Below are 20,999 nucleotides of genomic sequence, written 5' to 3' on the forward strand. Positions count from 1 at the left end.
GCAGCTTTCCCTGACTGGTAGCAGAAGGCAAAGTCAGAGGGATTTGAAGGCCAAGTGAGATTTGCTGCCCCACTGTTGGCTGGGAGATGGAGAGGGCTGTAGGGAGACCCCCTGAAACTATTGCTACGGAATAAAAGATGAAACGGTCCTGATTATTGTAAATACAAAGTTGCATGCAGGATTGTGTAAAGACAATGCCAGGTTGGACTGCCAGAATGAGCCAAGAGCACGTGACGTGCTTCCCCCTGCAGGGAGCCTATGAACGGACGCGTAGTCAGGGAGGTTTCACATCACCAAGATTCCTATCCCAGAAAAGCAAATGTTCATAGCTCTGGGAATGGAATGCGACCCTTGTGGAGAGCCTATAAATGGACGCATGAGGGGCGCCTGTTCATATGGATACGATATGGCTATAAACACCCTCATCTTGCCACGGCTCTGCTAGGCCTCTTTAGGGTTCATACTCCCTTCTGAGAATTTCTGGTCTAACCGGTTGTCTAGCTTCACGTCCTGTTCCTATGGACTGTTTGTAACCAGCTTTTGCTGCAACTGTTACTGCTGATTAATATCTTGCTAATCATAGGTTATGGAAAGACTGTGTTCCTGTTTTAAGGCTCTGTTAGAAATTACTGATGCATGCACTATATTGTAAATTCTCATCTCTGTATACTGTACTTCTGCATACAGATGTTATGTTAAAGAATTACTTCATCCCCATGTGACCATCTCACCTCACAATCAAATGACCCTAAATCCCTCACTAACCTACCTCTGCCCTCACTAAACTTAATAATAAATGTTGGTATATCCAGTGCATTGGCGGCATCATGGGACCAGAAGGCAGTGACCCCCCTGGACCCAGCTTTCACTATCTTGTGTGTGTCTATTATTTCCGACCTGCCGATCTGCCTGGGAACAAAGAGAGAGCCCCGTTGCATTGTGGGCTGCTGGCCAGATCCTGCAATAGAGGGCTCCTGTGATGAGGGATGTGGGAAGCTTTTAGAAGCTGAGAGGGTGACAGCCAGCAAGGAAACAGATCTTGGTCCTATAGCTGTGACAAACTGAACTCTGCCAACAATCTACGTGGAGGCTGGAAGTTGACTTTTCTCTAGGTCCTCCAGATAAGAGCTTGGCTCAGCTGACATCTTGACTTCAGCCTCATGAGACCTTGAGCAGAACCCACTTGGGCCAAAAACCCTGCCTGGATTTTTGGCCCACAGATCTGTAAGGTAATACATGGGTGTTTTAAGCTATTAAATTGGTGGTAATTTGTTATGCAAGAATAGAAAACGAATACCATAGTTATCGAAATAGAAAGCACTCACTAGAAAAACTTTCTGAGCTCGAATTATTCCTATTTTAGAGATGGGAGAAACTGAGGATCCAGAGGTAAAGAGTCTTCTCAAGGTCATTCATCATCTAGTAAATGGTGTAGCATCTAATGCCAAAACCCAAGCACTTAGTCATTAACCCACTTACGCCTAGTGTTCCATTATTGGAACATTAAGCCTGTGGGAGTTATTTATATATTACTGCTCAAGGGTCACTGCCAAGGTCTGATTTTTCACTCATGCAAAAATACAAAAAATTGCAACCTCTGGCATAAATGGGTTAATGTCTACAAATGGCTGAGATTCTGGTCAGTGGGATGGTGTCCCCTGATAAAGGAAGACAAGCTGATAAACTGTCCCAAGAGCTCTGGGAGCTGTACCAGAGCCCCCGGTGTCCCAGTCTGAGAGCACCCATCTCACCTGGCAGAAAGGGGATGATGCGCTGCTTGGGGTCCTTCTGTCCTCCTTCCATGGGAAATTTGTCCAACATCTGCATCTAAGTGGGGGGAGAAAACGAAAAACAAAAACCTTTCATAACGTAAGAAACACCATCTAGGACATTTTAAAGGACTATGTGAAATATGTGATGTGATACACAAAACGTTCACTTCATTCAGCTTTCCAGAAACCCACACTAATGGGAAAGGCAATTTCAATTGGACTAGAAAGCCCATGAAAACGATGTCTATATCCACAAATGCCACATTTGTGAAGGCTCAGAGTCAGGAGTGACCATTCCCGGCTTTCCCGGGAGTCTCCATCCACAGTATCTGAAACGTGAACAATACCCTCAGAGCCACCAGGATTTCATGGACAGCAGGTCATCCTGCTCCTAAGAATTGCTGGGTTGAGGTAAGGAATAAATCACTAGCATCCAATCAATGTGGTTAGGTTCATGCTTATGAGAGCACTATACTTCCCTGACACAGGAGGAGCTCCCCAGGTCAGCTCAACAGACAGCTTTGGGCCTGGCTCTGTGCTAGAGGAACAGGGTACAGTGAGGAAAATATTCATAATCTAGAGAGGGGAGGGGAAGAAAGCTGATCATTAAAAGGTGGTGTAAAGAGAGGGAGGTGTAGGCTGCTGTAGGGGTAGAGGAGCAAGAGGGCAGAGTCCCCAAAACAAAAACCTTTCATAGTACCATAAATATATCTCTGAACGCTTCAGGGACTTCATGTGAAATATCAGATTTGGCGTACAAAATTACAAGGATCTGCTGCTTACTCCCCATGTGGTCTTAGAAAAGTGACAAAACCTTTTAGGGTCTCATCTTCAAGTCTGCCATAGGGACACCAACTTGCAGCATTATTTTATGGATTGAAGCTGGGCTGCGGAAGTCATTAACGCTGTCGTCAAATATTTCTGGTTCTCCTTCTGGGTACATGGTAGATTTGTACTTTCCCCAGTCCCTTGAAGTAGGATGTGGCCATTCCACGTGAGCTGGAGACATGCGTCACTTCAGGGTGGAAGACGATGACTGGTGGATGCTTTCGCACTTGCTATTTCCCCCTTTCATGGGGATTGGCCACATTCCAGAGCCTGGCTTCTCTGCTGGCCGTAGTCATGGGATGAGGTCCAAAGATCCCAGTGACCTCTGCTGGACATGTGGCCCGAGTGAGCTATGACAAGATGCTCTTGTTGTGTAGTGAGGTTATTTGTGTGAGCAGCATCTTAACCTCCCCTGTTTAGTACTTGGGTAAAGGAATCAAAGCAGATGGGAGGGCAGTCCCAAGCCTCGTGGAGTAATGGTTGGAATGTGGAAAGCCTGCCCATGGGAAAGTCACTCTGGCACTCAAGATCTGTCCCTCTCATGGAATAAAAGAAGCTTTGAAGAGTCCAGGAGAAATACACACAGCTATTGTGCAGACATATGGGGAGGGAAGGGAGGACCTGAAGTGGGAGAGAAATGAGATACGTATATTGAACACCTACTATCTGCCAGCCACGGGCTAGATTCTTTAGAAACTTTCCCTCATTAAAACCTTGGATCATTGCTTTAAGATGGACGTGACTGTCCAGGAAACTGAAGGCCCGTAGCTAACAAAGCGGAGGCGCCAGAGACTGAAGACCACTTGCTTCTTTATCATCAAATCACCCCGCCTCTGAAATGCTACGAAGACAATTAAAAAGGACAGGGCTGCTCTTCCATGCTGGAGCTCCCAGCCCTTTGGTGCTGTTCTACACGATGCCCTGGGCAGGTGAGTCAGCCTTAGCTTGGCTGGGCATCCTGGAAGCTGCTGGGATGCACGGCCTTGCCCCAGAAGTCTTTAAACTTTTAAACTGTGGGGTTTTTTTTTCCCCCTTCTCTCTTTTTTCCCTTGGTCTCTAGCTACAGGTTTATTAATCTTTATTGTTTCAAAGAACTTGCTTTTAGTTTCAATGATTTTCTTTATTCTTTTTCTGTTCTCAATTTCTTTTCTTTTTTGAGACAGGCTCTTGCTCTGTCACCCAGGCTGGAGTGCAGTGACACAATCATGGCTCACTACAGTCTCAATCTCCCCGGGCTCAGGTGATCCTCCCATCTCAGTCTCCAGAGTAGCTGGGACTATAGGCGTGTGCCACCATGCCCGGCTAATTTTTTTGTATTTTGTACAGATGGCTTTTGCCATGTTGCTCAGGATGTCAATTTCTTATCTTAATTATTGCTTTTCTTTTGTGTGTTTTGGGTTATTATTATTATTATTTTTTGAGATGGAGTTTCACTCTTGTTGCCCAGGCGGGAGTGCAATGGCATGGTCTCAGCTCACTGCAACCTCCGCCTCCCAGGTTCAAGCAATTCTCCTGACTCAGCCTCTCAAGTAGCTAGGATTACAGGCACCTGCCTAACTTTGTTTTTAGTAGAGACAGGGTTTTACTATGTTGGCCAGGCTGGTCTTGAACTCCTAACCTCAAGTGATCTGCCCACCTCGGCCTCTCAAAGTGCTGGGATTACAGACATGAACCACTGCGCCTGGCCTGGGTTTTCACTTTCTAGTTTCTTTTATTTTTTAAATTTCTAAAATTTAATTTTTAATTGACACATAATAATTGTATATATTCATGGGGTGCATTGGTAATGTTGTGATTCACATAATATATAGTGATCAGATCTGCATATTTACATATCGGTCATCTCAAACATGGATCATTTATTTGTGTTAGAAATATTCAATGTTGGCCGGGCGCGGTGGCTCAAGCCTGTAATCCCAGCACTTTGGGAGGCCGAGACGGGCGGATCACGAGGTCAGGAGATCGAGACCACCCTGGCTAACACGGTGGAAACCCCCTACTAAAAAAATACAAAAAACTAGCCGGGCGAGGTGGCGGGATACTTCGTAGTCCCAGCTACTCGGGAGGCTGAGGCAGGAGAATGGCGCAGAACCGGGAGGTGGAGCCTTGCAGTGAGCTGAGATCCGGCCACTGCACTCCAGCCTGGTGACAAAGAGAGACCCGGGCCTGCCAAAAAAAAAAAAAAAAAAAAAAAAAAAAAAAAAAAAAAAAAAAAGAAATATTCAATGTTTTCTTTCTAGCTATTTGAAACTATATAATACGCTATTGTTAACTATAGTCATCCCACAGTGCTATAAAACACTAGAACTGGCCAGGCGCAGTGGCTCACACCTGTAATCCCAGCACTTTGAGAGGCCAAGGTGGGTGGATCGCCTGAGGTCAGGAGATCGAGACCAGCCTGACTAACATAGTGAAACCCTGTCTCTACCAAAAATACAAAAAATTAGCTGGGCGTGGTGGCGGGCACCTGTAATCCTAGCTACTAGGGAGGCTGAGGCAGGAGAATCACTTGAACCCAGGAGGTGGAGGTTGCAGTAAGCCAAGATCGCGCCATTGCACTATAGCCTGGGCAACAGGAGCAAAACTCCGTCTCAAAACAAAAACAAAAACAAAACCACCCAAAACACTAGAACTTATTCCTTCTATCTAGCTGTGATTTTGTATCCTTTTACAAATCTCTCCCTATCTCCCCACTTCCCCCTACCCTTCCCAGCCTCTAGTTATCCTCTGTGCTACTTTTTACTTTTATGAGATCAACTTTTTTAGCTTCCACATATAAGTGAGAACTTTATGTTCCTGGCTTATTTCCCTTAACATAACATCCTCCAGTGGCATCTATGTTGCTGCGAATGACAGGATTTCCTTATTTTTGATGGCTGAATAGTATCAATTGTGTATGCATACCACATTTTCTTTTTCTTCTTCTTCTTTTTCTTTTGAGACAGAGTTTCACTCTTGTTGCCCAAGCTGGAGTGCAATGGTGCAGTCTTGGCTCACTGCAACCTCCACCTCCTGGGTTCAAGCGATTCTCCTGCCTCAGCCTCCCCAGTAGCTGAGATTACAGGCATGGGTCAGCACACCTGGCTAAGTTTTGTATTTTTAGTACAGACGGGGTTTCACCACGTTGGTCAGACTAGTCTCAAACTCCTGATCTCAGGTGATTCACCCACCTTGAGCATCCCAAAGCACTGGGATTACAGGTGTGAGCCACTGCGCCCAGCCCATATCACAATTTCTTTATCCATTCATCTGCTGATGGGTACTTAGGCTGATTCCACACCTTGGCTGTTGTGACTAGAACTGCAATCAACATGGGATGTATTATCTCTTAGATATACTAATTTCCTTTCTTTTGGATAAATGCCCAGTGGTGAGATTGCTGGATCATATGGTAGTTCTCTTTGCAGTGTTTTGAGGAACCTCTACATTGTTTCCCACAGTGGCTATACTAGTTTACATTCCCGCCAACTGTGTATAAGAGTTCCCTTTTCTCTACATCCTTGCCTGTATTTTAAACATGTGGTTTTATTTGTGGTTTTGAGTCACTGCCCCCTGCTCTGTGTTGCCTGGTGAGGTGGAAATGCTTGGTCCACTGTCATTCAGAGACAGGTGAGGCCACAGTAGGGCCTTGTGGGAAAAGGCAGCCTTCCTTTTGTGAATCCAAGAGCTCCTCAATGCCAGCACATAGTAGGTGCTCAATAAAAACGGGCTGAACTTGATGCTGATGAAGAGAGGTTGTGAGTGGGGAGGACAAGGGGCTCTGTACTTTCCAGTCAATTTTTCTGAGAACCTAAAACTTCTCTAAAAACTAAAGTTTATTAATTAAAAAAAATTGGCTGAACCAATGAATGCAACTGAGCAAACACCTTGGGAGGCAACGTCAGGAGATGTTTGCTAAGTAACTCTGAGGAATAATATTCACATTACCAATATTAAATAATAATTAGTAATCACAACTAATGTGTTTAACAGTTCACAGTGAACACATCCTCTCATATACGATTTCATATGACCTTCACAGTAACTCTGTGAAATAAATGTTACATTTCCCTTGTCACAGATGAAGAAACTGGGAGCAGAGAGGAGAGTGAACTTGCCTGATGTCACACAGCTCAGTGGTGTGTCCAGTCAGTCCACGCATCTGTCTAAATTCCATTCTTTTTGTCTAACACCACTCTTTGAGGCAGCTTCAGAGTGTCATATGAACACTAAAGTCAGCCTGAGATGAGGTAAGTTTAATATTCTGTGCACATGTGAACAGCATGCTTTCTTTTCAAAAGCAGGGCCATTCATCAGTCTCAGCTGTGGAGTATTTTGGAGATTTATAGGTTTTTGCCTAACACTATCCACTTTTTTCCTTCTCAATTTTATTTGTTAAGACAATGAAACACCATTAAAAGGATTTTTTTTTTTTTTTTAAAGAATGCACCAGTAATCTGTCCACCCTAATACGACTATTTCCAACCCCTGGGTTCCTTTGGAGTCCCTGCCTGAATGTACATGCCAGCCAATGAGTCCCTGCCACTGCTGTGTTTTCAGTCCTCAGAGGGGTCTCTACTGCGTGGTCTTAGGAAGCTGTTCTCTCGCCCTTTGTCCTGACTTGGTTTTACCCAGATCAGCACGGCCCAAGGAGCTGAAAGGCTTCCCTTTGTGTTATTTATTTGTCGGAGGTGGCAGATCAGGATTTAAATACTGCATAGTCTAACCACAGACAACTGCTGGGGACCCAACAGCCCTGGGGTTCAGTCCTGATGCTTCCTCATGCCAGCTGTGTGTCCTTGGCCAGACACTTCATCCCCCAAGCCTGTTTGGCCGTCTGCAGGATGAGGGACGCAGCCTGCTCCACGGCGGGGCTGGGTAAATGAGTGTCATGTGGAAACTCTGGGGAGCACAGCAGATGCTCAGCAAGGAATCCCCGCTCCTTGCACTCTGCCCATATTGAATACGTTATTTTGAAAGTTATTTGGGGATAACTTTTAGTAGTCTGTCAGGCTGTGTGGTTTTCTTTTTTTTAAAATCGTGTTAAATATACACAATATAAGATTTACCATTTCAACCACATTTGAGTGTACAGTTCAGTGGCATTCAGCACATTCACAATGTCGTGCAAACATCACACCCTCCATCTCCAGAACCTCTTCATCATCCAAAACCGAAACTGTGACTCCCCCCTCTCCCTCCCCCTTGGCCCTGGCAACCACTACTCTGCTTTCTGTCTCTATGAATCTGACTGTTCTAGCTACCTCCAAAGTGGATCACACAGTATTTGCCCTTTTGGAACTGGCATAGTTCACTTAGCATAAGGTCCTCAAGCTCCAACCACGTTGTAGCATGTGGCAGAATTTCCTTCTTTTTTAAGGCTGAATAATATTTGATTGTGAGGCTGTGTTTTAAGGTTGGCAAAAAAAAAAACTCCTCAGGACCGCCCAGGTGGCCCCGTGGCTGCAGCAGGGCTGTCTGCTGGAACTTTCTGCCATGATGGAGGTGTTCTACATCTTGCTGTCCAACCCAGTGGCCACTAGCCTCCTGGTAGCTACTGAGCACGTGAAATGCTGCTCCTGCAACTGAGGAGCTCAATTTAAACATTTTCTTTAATTGACTTGAATTTACATTTAAATACTCTCATGTGACGAGCGGCTGCCATCCCGGACAGTGCAGGCCTGGACTATCGCAATATCCTCCTATTTAAACCACACCCAGTTTTATTTTGTTTTCAACACCACTGTGTCAATGTCAACGGCCATCTGTAAGTTCGCTAGTTGCAAAGACTAGGACTCAGGGTAAGAAGCTGGGGGATTAGAGCCCTGCAAGCTCTCCTTGCCGAGCTGGTCTTGGTGTGTCCAGGTTTACCGGCCACCAATTGCGTCTATGCAGAGAACTGTAACACTAGGCATCCAAAGGCCTTGAAGTAGGTTCTCCAAGGGACCAGGCCCAGGCTGTCTGCAGCAGCAGCAGAAGAGGCATGCTCCTCAAAGTCTAACCAATGTCATCCTTGGTAATGAGAAAACCCGCTACCCGCGCTTCCCCCCAGATAACAAAAGAAGTGGTGCTCAGGGCAAGGAGGACTGGAAACTGAAGAGGAAGATGAGTCATTTGGGGAGTAGGAAGGGAGAAGGAGTCACATCAAGTTGCCACATCACAGGCTTCCAAGAAGAAAGAGAGAACACTCCATCAGCAGTTTTCAAGACATCAGCTTGCGGTAGAGGGAATGCGAGACACGTTGTCCAAAGAACACGCCATGGAAGCTGGCCACTGCACGTGGTTTGCGTTAGCAGCAGCCATAGAGGCCGGACTTGGGAGGGGTTTACCCCCTCAATATCACAAAAGCCGCAAGTCCCAGAGGAGCCAGAGCAGGAAGTGGAGAAAGGCCTGGGGCCATCATGTGCAGCTGAAGGCTGGCAGAAAGCCACAGGGTCCTCGGGCAGGGCTTTCAGGTCCCCGAACACAACGATGTCCCTGGGCCTAGTGTATCATCTGCGGTTTGTTGTCTTTGAGGATTCTGTCCCCTCCACGAGCTGGTCTAAATATCAGTATGTCTGGTGTCCTGATGGACATGCTGCACGGAGGCTGCCACCACCTCCGGTCTGTCCACTTCTCTCCATACTTACTGCTCCCCCTTAAGTCCAGGCCTGTATTTTCTCAGTTCAACCCCCTTACTAGTGTTTGCCCTCTCTTCTGCCCCACTACCTCCTCACTGGTACACCGTAGGCACCTGTTAGATATTTGTGCAAAGAACAAATGAGTAAATGAATGAATGAATGAAAAAACAGATGAGAAAAAGTGGTTAACTGGTTTGGTCAGTCACTCTCTGGGAAAGGAAAAATTACATACCAGGTGGCAGCAACAGGGCCTGGACCTGAGTTTAGCTGCAACTGCCCAAGATAATCATGCCTCTTTCTATTTTAGAAATAAAGAATTGCTAACTGTGTGGAAAAAGGCAACTACGGTATTTTCCCAGCGACACACCTTCCATATGGTAATAGCTTTTAGTGGGAAGGGAAAACTATTCCATTTAAGTACGCACAACACGTTGGAGGCATACTCCAATTTCAAAGATAATGTCTGGGAAAAAAGTATGTGTGAGGATGGAGTAAAGGCAGTATTTGGATAAATATGGTTGGTAGAGTCTTGCGCCAGATGTTGGCTGGGATCTTGCTGGGAAGGCTTCCCGGCCAGGCAAGGCCTGCCTAGGCAGTGAAAACTCTTCAGTTCTGCCACCCCCTAGACCTGTCCTCGGAAAAGCTGGAAGAAAGCCCTCCCTTCCCTTTGGCCTCTGCAGTGGAGCATGGGGGCTTCTGGGCAGACAATCCTAAAAAGTACACTTGGGGCTGTCAAACTCCCAAGAGGGCCGAGGTGGGGAAGGACCAGGATCTTAGAAGAAGACAAGTCAATCCCAGCACTTTGGGAGGCTGAGGCGGGTGGATTGCTTCAGGTCAGGAGTTCAATACTGGCCTGACCAACATGGCAAAACCCCATCTCTACTAAAAATACAAAAATGAGCCAGGCGTGGTAGCGTGTGCCTGTAATCCCAGCTACTCGGGAGCCTGAGGCGGGGGAATCGTTTGAACCCGGGAGGCGGAGGTTGCAGGGAGTCGAGATCGCGACACTGCACTCCAGAGTGACACTCTATCTTAAAAAAAAAAAAAAAGAAGAAGAAGAAGAAGGGGATAGGTCAGTCCTAGCTCAATGGAAATTGGAAACAAGTGGTGTTTGCTGCACGACTTGGGACAGTCTCTGGACAAAGGCATAGACGGAGACGCAGTCTCCACCTGTGATTTGATGCGTCTAAGAACTGCTCAAACCGCAAGCCCCTGAGCCTAACAGCCACCTTGCGGCACAGCGTGCGGAGCAGGCGAGGAGCCAGAAAAGCTTCTCTGGATCCCTGCAGCACGAACTTCCCCATAGGGAGTGTTCCTTCTTACAGATGAGGCTGGCACTTCTCTCGAGGGCTCCTTCGTGGGCAGAGTGACTCAGCTTGCTCTGTGCCCCCCTGCCAATGTTGGAATTCTGGAAGATGCCCAGCTAAGACTCCTGCTCCGTTGCACCTCTGCACCTTTGCACGTGAGGCGTCCTCTGCATGCAATGCCCTCCCCCACTCGGTGGAGGGGCCACTCCTTATTCATTGTCAAGACCCTGCTCAGATGTCACCTCCTCCAGGAAGTGAGCCCTGCCTGAGCTCCCTGGCTAGGAGGGAGGTCCCTGTCTGAACACCTGGGTTTATCTCTATCTGAAACAACATGTGCCTATTCCCACTACACTGGCGGCTTATGGAAAGCACAGATCCATCTGGGTCCCTTGTGGCAGCTCGAGGTCTAGGTCAGCAAATGTTTAACTGCACCTTCCGTGAGGGAAGCCCTGGCTCCAGTGATGCCCATGACCCTTGGCCTGGGGGACACAATGAACCAGTGGGGAAACTCAGAAGGCAAAGGTTGCACAGTGCAGTGTAGAGTGCACCCCTCACCGGTCCCGAGACCTTTTTGCAAAGGGCTCATGCTTTGGTCAGAACTGCCCTCTGTGGGATAGACTCAGACTGTATCTTTGAGGGAGGAGCCAAATGGGCCTTAAAAAGGGGCAGCCGTGGGCAGGACTCTATGTGCGTAAGTCTGTCTTTGAATAGGCAGATTGAAAGGCAATCCCGGAGCCCAAGGAGGCAGGGAGGTTAGGAGTGCAGGTTTCAGATCCAGCCACACCTGGGCTTGAATCCCAGCCATGCTGCTTTTTGGGCATGTGACTCTGCCTTTCTGAGCTTCAGTTTCCCCATCTGTGAAATGGATACAATACTGACCTCATGCCTGTGAGGACTGAATGAGATCGCATATAACATGGGCATCTGGCACATTCCAGTTAGTGACTGCCGATATTGTTACTATGTGGCTCAATCCAGCCACATTTCCGCTAGGCATTGCCCTCAGCTCTCTGGGCACTCTGGTCATCCCCAGTGCTCTGCCTGGATGCCAACTTCCACTGCCACACTCTGATGGACTCTCCAGGGCAGCCCAAGCTAGGGCAGAAAGGGAGAATCAGAGAGGCTGGGTAACCATCCCAAGATCGCACAGCTGGTAAGACAGAGGGAGGGACCTGACACCAGGTATTCTTATTTCAAGCCGGGGGCTCTATCCCATCTCCTGCACCCTCAGGTGAATGACACACGTGGTCAGATGTCAAGCAATAGCATCAGGCATGACTATCAGGCCTTTCTAAGGTAAGCAAGTCAGGAAACCAAGCTGCAAGGTGAATCTTCATAAAGGGGACCTTCCGGCCGGGTGCGGTGGCTCAGGCCTGTAATCCCAGCACTTTGGGAGGCCGAGGTGGGTGGGTGACTTGAGTCCAGGGGTTTGAGACCAGTTGGGTGCACAGCAAGACCGCTCTCTACAAAAATTTAAAAAATTCGTGAGGCGTGGTGGCACACACCTGTAGTCTCAGCTCCTCGGGAGGCTGAGGTGGGAGGATCACTTGCCACACACCTGTAGTCTCAGCTCCTCGGGAGGCTGAGGTGGGAGGATCACTTGCCACACACCTGTAGTCTCAGCTCCTCGGGAGGCTGAGGTGGGAGGATCACTTGAACCCAGGAGTTTGAGGTTGCAGGTGAGCTGTGATGGCGCCGCTGCACTCCAGCCTAAGTGACAAAGTGAGACCCTCTCTCTACTTTTTTTTTTTTTTGATACGGAGTTTCGCTCTTGTTGCTTAGGCTGAAGTGCAATGGCATGATCTCCGCTCACTGTAACCTCTGCCTCCCGGGTCCAAACGATTCTCCTGCCTCAGCCTCCTGAATAGCTGGGATTATAGGCACCCACCACCACACCTAGCTAATTTTTGTATTTTTAGTAGAGACGGGGTTTCACCATGTTAGCCAGGCTGGTATTGAACTCCTGACCTTATGATCCGCCAGCCTCAGCCTTCCAAAGTGCTGGGATTACAGGCGTGAGCCACTGCGCCCGGCCTCTACTTTTTTTTTTAAAAAGGACTTTTTCACAGAGACTGTGAGTCTCTTTTTTTTTTTTTTTTTTTTTTTTTGAGACAGGGTCTCGCTCTGTTGCCTAGGCTACAGTGCAGTGGCACAATCTCAGCTCACTGCAGCCTCGACCTGCTAGGCTCAAGGGATCCTCCCACCTCAGCCTCCCGAGTAGCTTGGGCTACAGGTGTGCACCATCATACCTGGCTAATTTCTAAATTTTTTGTAGAGATAGGATCTTGTTTTGTTGGCCAGGCTGGTCTTGAATTTCTGGGCTTAAGTGCTCTGTCTGCCTCAGCCTCCCGAAGTGGTGGGATTATAGGTGTGAGCCATCACACTCGGTGACAGTGAGTCTCTTCCCACAAGGGAACCTGGGTCATGCTCCAACTCCTGAGTGGCCTCTCTGCAGACTGTTTTCTCTGCCTGAATGTCCTGCCCCCGTTGGAGGGGGCATGTTGTTTTCTATCACCGACAGGCTATTTCCATGATGTCCTCCAGGGAATCTACCACCGCTCTGTTAGTCTCCATGCATTGGCAGGACACTGATTCTACTTTCAGTCTCCAGGCTGGTCCTGGTCTGGTCATGTGACCCAAGATGAGCCAATGAGACTTTTGCTTTAACTGTTGGCGTGTTCTTTCTTTCCCTGAAGTCACTGTGCTGATCTGTGGGATGCAGCCTGGAGCTGTGGCTGCCACCAGCTGGACACCACCTGGCCTGGACACAAAGCCAAGAAGTGAAGAAAGCCAAGTCCTCATTGACAGTGTGGTGCCTAGATCCAGCCACACCTGAAGCCAATTTCCTTAGACTTCTCGGTTATATTCAGCTAATCAATGCTCTGTTTGAATAATCCACGGGGCTTCTGTCATTTGTACCTAAAAGAGTTCTGATGAAAACAAGATCTCATGGCCAGCGAGTGGCAGAATTTGGATCAATGCCCAGCCCTGTCTAATCCCAAAGCCCAGGATCTTCACCACTCTATTAACTGGCATCAGCTCCTCCTCTAATCTTTTTTTTTTTTTTTTTTTTTTGAGACGGAGTCTCGCACTGTCGCCCAGGCTGGAGTGCAGTGGCCGGATCTCAGCTCACTGCAAGCTCCGCCTCCCGGGTTCACGCCATTCTCCTGCCTCAGCCTCCCGAGTAGCTGGGACTACAGGCGCCCGCCACCTCGCCCGGCTAATTTTTTTTTATTTTTTTAGTAGAGACGGGGTTTCACCGTGTTAGCCAGGATGGTCTCGATCTCCTGACCTCGTGATCCGCCCGTCTCGGCCTCCCAAAGTGCTGGGATTACAGGCTTGAGCCACCGCGCCCGGCCCTCCTCTAATCTTTATGCCAATACCTAGCAGCACCCATGCCCATCAATAATCCTAACAGCTGACATTTGCTTGGTGCTTGAAAACTTAGAAACTGCTCTGGCACTCACTATCCCTTTTACACTGAGATATACTTCACATACCATAGAAGTCACCCTTTTAAACTGTACAATGCAGTAGCTTTCAGTATATTCATAAGGTTATGCCTCCATGACCACTAAATCATTCTAGAACATCTTCATCACTGCTAAAAGGTACCCAGTACCCATTAGCAGTATCTCCCCGTTTTCCCCTAGCCTCTGGCAGCCATGAACCTGCTTTCTGTCCATGAATTTGCCTCTTTTGGACACAGATGATAAGTTTTAACTCACGAGAACCTTGTGAAGCAGCCACTACAGAGAGGAGCCCCAGAAAGCAGAGCAGCTAAAAGTGTGGATACTGGCGTCGCCTGCCCAGCTTCCAATCTGAGCTCTGAGGCTCACTAGCTGTGTGACTTTGGGCAAACAACTTAACCTCTCTGAGCCTGGGTTTCTTCATTTGCGTAATTGGATAAGCTTGTCTGGAGGACTGAACGAGTCACTATATCTAGATGTTTAGCAGGATAGGGCCCACATTCAGTGCTCCAGAAATGCCAGCTGTTCCTATTGTTTTCACCCCATGTCACCAATGAGGGCTCTCAGGCACAGAGGGGTTAAGGGGTGTGCCCAAGGCCACACAGCTGGAGCGTGGCTGGGCCCCAGGTCTCCTGACTGAGTTCTCTGCTTTTTCCATTACGCCACACTGGCCTTGCTGCTCCTCCACCAAGGCTCAGCTCTCCCCACACTGTTTGGGCCAAGTTACTTGTGAAAAAACCAAGGCTGCTTGCCAGACAGGAGGGAGGGGAGGGTGGAATCATGAAATCATCTAACTCCAGGGTGTTGTAGGCCCGCAAGGGCTGGTGCGATCCTGCCCTAACCTCTTTCAGCTTTTCCTGCTGGGGTGTGTGTGGGGGAGGAGGAGGCCGGTTCCACGATGCTTCCAGGATAAGCAGGACCCTCTGGAATTCCATGACTTTCCCACTCCAGCCACCCATCTGGGACTCTGAGCCTGGATGAAGTCCTGCCTTAGACAACTTTGTTATAGGAGGGAATACTGACGCGACAACCCCCCAGTTATTACCGATTATGCTGAGCATGGAGGAAAACCTGACTTTTAAGTTCTGGTAGAAATAAGAAAGTTGAGTTGAAACAGGAGAGTGGAAGGAGCATTGGCTTTGGGCCAGGAAGACCCGTGATCAAACCCTGGCTCAAGCATTCCCAAAGGATATCAGCTTGGGCAAGTCACACCTGTGCAGAGGGACAACTGCCAGCTAACGCGCTTACTGAGGCAGGTGTGTCCTGCCTACCTGGCATAATAAATGCACGAGGAAGGCATTTTCAATCCTACTATGCAGATGAGGAGACTGAGGCTCAGAAACATACAGTGGTGACCCCAAGTTAAGCTCTGAACAGGCAGAGCTGAGATTTGCATCCAGGTCTGCCTGACTGAAAGCCAAGGTCTTAAGCCATAGGCTATGCTGGAATAGGGAACTCAGAGAACCCAGTCCACCTTGCACAGGGCCTGGCCGCGTGCCTCGACATGTCAGCAATGAACAACATTTGCATAAGCACTTCCAGGGCCCCCTTGCCACTCCACTTCTCATCAAATCTCTTCCAGATGACTCTATGTCCCCACCTCCCCGGCAACAGCTGACAGGCTTGGCAGTGAACTATGATCCAGGGTCCTTAGGATAATCAGATTCTCCCTTCTGGAGACTGGAATCAGCATCCAGAAACTCTAGTGCTTTGACAACAGGGAAGAACACTGCAACTCCGGGTGGAAGTGCTCACTGGGGGATGCTCTTAGGGGATGTGGGCCAGTGGGTAGCTGGAGGAAGTGGTCCAGAACAGGCTCCATGGGAGATCCTGAGGCCACAAGGACAGATGGCCTGGGTTCCTGGCTCCTGTGAGGCTGGTTGTATTTTCTGCTCTAGGTTTCAGGGAACACACCTGCCTCTTCCCATATATCCAACCCCATCCCTCTCTTTGTGCCTAAGCTAGCTGAGTGGGCTTTGCTCGGTGGATGTAAATAATTCCTAGGATAACAATCATGTGTTATTGTTCCCTACCTCCTCTTCTGCTCCTTGGAGGTGCGAGGCAGGCAAGAGGCCTCTGAAAGCAATATACAGGTAGCCCTCCCTATCTAGACCCTCACTGCACGAAAAGTCAGTCTAGCAACGTGCAAACATGTTTACCTAACACTCATTCTTTGAAGACCTACTACAGTGAATCTGCATAAATCACCACAGATCCGGGTAAAGAATGTGGAGGGTCCTCCATTTGTATCTCATTCATTCTCAGCCAGGACTGTGCCTCCTGCCCATGGCATCAAAAGATGCTGGGCACTATCACCACTGTGATCCTCCCTTCCTCTCCCCCAGGGTTTAGATCTTTCTTCCCCTGCCCCAGTGCTCGCTCCTGTCAAGTTCACTTTAGATGGTATCTTAGCATGTTTTAACATAGAGCTGCTTTGTTTCTTTACATTCTGTTTGCTGCAGAGCAGAAGCAATAATATAATTTGTTTATGATTCTGTTTGATATTGTTGCATACTGAACATAAAACATCACTAATGAATTCATTACATTTTAAATAGGTAACTGGTGTCTCACTTGTTTTACATTATGCAATGACTCTTGGCAGTTTGTTATGTAGGCGTTTTGGGAAACCACTTAGGAACACATTATTTCCCCTCCCCCTGCAAAATAATGAAACACAAGCTCTGAAAATTCTCTATTCGACCCTGTCAGGAGCAAATTAGGTCAGAATAATGAAGGATGCCAACCTTCTGAGAGAACCTGTGTGAAAAAAGACAGGATGATGTACAAAGGCCAGAGGCGGTCTTCTGACCGCCGGGAAATGTCGACTTTACCGCTGACTTTACTGCCGATTGCAGCAGTTTGTGAAACTTCCTCTCTCCAGGTGTCAGTCTCCGCCCTTATTGACTTCTGAGGTGGAGCAGGGACCCCGGCAAGCCCATTGGCTGGCACATTTCTCACTCATATTGATTGGCATCAAGTTGAGCCTATGACACACAATAATGTGTTTGCTGGGATTTCTGACAAGTGACTTTTACCCTTTCCTGCTGGGTGTGAGCCCAGAGCTGTCGTATCAATGTGCAATCGTGTGGGATCCGAGGATAAAGCCAACACCATGGAAGTAGGAATTGGAATGAAAGGAAGAAGCCAGATCAGGTGACACCAAAAAACCCCTGGATTAAGATGTGCTTCAAACCTGGGAGATATATTCTCCTAGGACGTTCAGTTACACCCAGCAAAAAACCTCCTGTTTACTTCAGCCAGCTTGAGCTGGGTTTCTGTCACGTGCAACAGAAGCATTCTGACTGAAAAGAAGACTGTCATGTCAGGATGGAGACTCACGTTGGCCTGAGAGGTGACAAGGCCCCTTACCAGGAGGCTGGGAGAAGATCTATGTTCAGAAAGCCGGGCAAGTGCCCAACATCTCCTGAAGGTTTTCTAAAGAACTCCGTTACATCCTACGAGGAGGAACCATGACTACCTCTCACACGTGCTCTGTTACTCACCATTAGTGACAGCAAGAAGAAACTACTGACCCATTGTTTAGACTTGTTTAACCCTAGTGGGGATGGGCTTATACCGAGCTGTTCACATTCTGTCTGGCTCCCTGTAAGGCTGGTGGTATACATGGTGTTCGTCATTCATTCATTCATTCATTCATTCATTCATTCACCAAACACTGACTGGACACATACTGTGTGTTAGGCCTTGAATAAATTATTAAGAACAGAGAGGAAGAGAAAGATGTGGTTCCGGCCCACGGTAGTCACAGCCTAGGTGGGAACCCAGACAAGCAGACAGCTTCAATACAGAGAGATGCACAGAGCTGTAGGGGCACAGAATGGGTGGCCCTCACTGGCCAGGGAACAAAGTCAGGCAAGACTTCCCAGGCAGTGAGAGTCCTGAAGGCAGAAGGGGTTACCAGAGCCATGAGTGAACCAGGAAGGCACAGGAGTGTGTGGGGAGGGCAAAGGCGTGTGGGGAGGGCAAAGGCCTGCGGGGAGAGGCCAAGGTGAGGCAGGAGATGCAGGTCTGTCTTCGGAGCTGAATGGCCCAAAAGTCTAGACACACTCAACAAACCCAGCTCACCAGCAAACACGATTATCATCTAAAACTTAAGTTCAAACACTGCACGCCAAAGCCATTTGGAAATGATTTGCAGACAACCCTCCATTCTAGAGCAGCCAACAGGTACCCTTTCTCTTAAGGGGAAATATGAAATATCAAAACATAAAGCAACAAAGCACATTATTTGTGTCTCAAAAGTAATGGATGTCAGGTTTTCTTTATTTTTTTTAGATGCAGTTTTGCTCTTGTTGCCCAGGCTGGAGTACAATGGCACAATCTTGGCTCACCGCAACCTCTGCCTCCTGGGTCAAGCAATTCTCCTGCCTCAGCCTCCTGAGTAGCTGGGATTACAGGCACCCATCACCACACCTGGCTAATGTTTGTATTTTTAACAGAGACGGGGTTTCACCATGTTGGCCGGGCTGGTCTCAAACTCCCAACCTCAAGTGATCCACCCACCTCGGCCTCCCAAAGTGCTGGGATTATAGGCATGAACCATCGCGCCCAGCCATGGATGTCATTTTTAAGTCTGGGGAATTAAAAAAAATTTTGGACTCTAAAGTTATAGTGGAATGTAAGTCCAATTAAACTCCTTCCCACCCTGCAGCTCACCAGAGATCTCAAATCCTTACCTGGAGGTCAAAGAACTTGCTGTAGCGCCGGTAGATGGCCTCGGTGGAGCCGCTGGACCATGTGACCCGGATGATGTAGACCTGCGGGAATAACAGACGAGATGGGTGTTAACATAACACCAGAAGTGGCCTCCCAATCTCTGGGACCCAGGGGGAGCACAAGACTCAGAGTCAGAAAGACGTGGGTTTCAGCCTTAGCTCTGCCAATGACTGGCAATGGACAAGTTGCTTGCTGTAAGCCTCAACTCCCTCCTCAATAAAATGGGTGTAATAACCCCCAACAGAGTTGTGCAAAGGATGAATGACATCAAGTATGGGGATGCACTGGCACCGCGTCAGCTCAGGAGAAGCTGCTATTTTCAGCATTGCCAGGATTCCTCGCTACCCGCTCAATTCAGTGAGCTACAGGCTGACTATCTTGCCAGTCATTCCTAAAGCCTTGACTTTCATCAGGAGAAGTCACGAAGACGTGCAGCTCTTGGCCATCTTATATTTTCCATGGGTCAGCCCATCATGCTGTCTCCACCAACGAGGACCTGGGCCAAGTTATTTTTTCCCTGAGTCCCAGTTTCTCCTGCGAATGGGGCTAACGGCACCTGCTTCCTCTGCCTCCCAGGATAGATGTGAGGCGCTGAGGAAATTAAGGATGAAGGATCATTTTATAAGCCACTGGGCTGTGCTTCCAACCTGTGTCACACGTCACGGCACACACAGAAAACAACACATTGATAACAAATCTGGGCAAACTGAGGTGACTATTAGAGGTCAGAGGCACCTGGCTAGGGCCTTTGGTGGCCCTGGACACACCAGGTAGACCCTTAAGGGCTAAGGGATCAGCACATCTGTGACCCATTCCTGGACTGTATAAACTATCTGTTGCTATAGGGTAGTTGTGACAATTAAAATACATGCATACGTGAAAGCTGTTTGGAAAGAGAGAAATGTCATAGAAACACAAGGTGCTCAGTGCTGTTAGAGACCCTGGGGTTTCACAGGCAGGGTCCCTGTGTCCTCCACGAGCTGAGGGTTAGCAGGAGACACAACGCATACATAAGTGAATATGACTGACTCCTGGGATGCTCCTTCCCCACCTTCAGCTCACCCCCATGCATACAGAAGGTGGGAGGGGTACATTCTCCATTCATGGTGATTGGTTGAAGGAAGAACATGTGACTTGAGCTGGGCCAATCAGAGACAGTAGGAGTCTGCCCTGGGACTTTTTGTTTTTTCTGAGACGGACTCTAGCTCTGTCGCCCATGCTGGAGTGCGATGGCACGATCTCGGCTCACTGCCTCCTGGGTTCAAGAGATTCTCGTGCTTTAGCCTCCCAAGTAGCTGGGATTACAGGCGAGTGCCACCGTGCCCAGCTTATTTTTGTATTTTTAGTAGAGATGGGGGTTTCATCATGTTACTCAGGCTGGTCTTGAACTGCTGACCTCAAGTGATCTGCCTGCGTCAGCCTCCCAAAGTGTTGGGATGCTTGAGCCACTGCACCCGACCCGCCCTGGGACTTTTGCTCCAACTCTGGAGAAAGCCAAGCTCTGCTCCTGAGGTTGCCAGGCTGTCAGGATGTGGAGCTGCTGGGGGCCACCCATCCTCACCGGGGGTGCGGGGGAGCCTGCCTGAGAAAGGAGCCACTATGCCGATGACAGTCTAAGCTTACATCCAGCTCTGCCTGAAGCGAAATTTATTCCTGGACTATCCAGTTTCCTGGGCCAATAATTACGTCTTGGGCCACATCCACTCTCTTGAATAACTTTTGCAGCCAGTTCAAGTTTGGTTTCTGACCCACGTAATCCAGTCCAGGTTGATACCGGAAGGGGGCAGGAGAGAGATTTCTGAAGCCTGGAGCCACCACAGTGTAACTGACGGTCACGCAGGATTTTAGACAGCAGGAGAGGAAGGCAGCAGCTGCGGGTAGAGGGGAATGAGGGTGGAACAAAGACCAGCTCAGGATGAAGCCGCACTGTGCCTGGCAGCGGTTTCCATAGTGGTTTTAGCCAGAGTCTCTTTTCAAATGAGTTCTTAGGAGAATATTCACATTCCAAACAGAAGATGGAACAACTTTAGGGGCTATTCACACCAGTGTGAACATCATGGACTTATAGGAGAAGGTTCTTCAGGTGAGAAGAGATGAAAAATGTTAAGATAAATCAGGACAGATCGGAGGTGACCTTGAATGCCAAGCTAAGGAGTTTACCTGGCATGGCCTCGCCAAACCCAATACAGATTATATTTCAAAACCTGGCAGAGATGGGGGAGCTTGGGCTCTAGAGTCAAGAAGCTCTGAGCTCACACAATTTCCTAACTCCTGGAGCCTCAG

At 48.4% G+C, this 20,999-nt stretch overlaps 1 protein-coding gene across 2 annotated transcripts in view; it reads right to left on the reverse strand.

The window, feature by feature from the left end:
• SH3PXD2B (SH3 and PX domains 2B) overlaps positions 1-20,999 on the reverse strand; it is a 118,724-nt gene that overhangs the window by 68,035 nt on the left and 29,690 nt on the right. For both annotated transcript variants that reach the window (XM_031666602.1, XM_031666603.1), the window contains exons 2-3: positions 18,677-18,757; positions 1,752-1,827 (exon numbers count right to left, since the gene is read on the reverse strand). In XM_031666602.1, coding sequence (XP_031522462.1) covers positions 1,752-1,827; positions 18,677-18,757 — 157 coding nt within the window. The remainder of the gene's footprint in view (positions 1-1,751; positions 1,828-18,676; positions 18,758-20,999) is intronic.

This window comes from Papio anubis, chromosome 5, assembly GCF_008728515.1.
Source record: "Papio anubis isolate 15944 chromosome 5, Panubis1.0, whole genome shotgun sequence".
NCBI classification, from domain to species: Eukaryota; Metazoa; Chordata; class Mammalia; order Primates; family Cercopithecidae; genus Papio; species Papio anubis.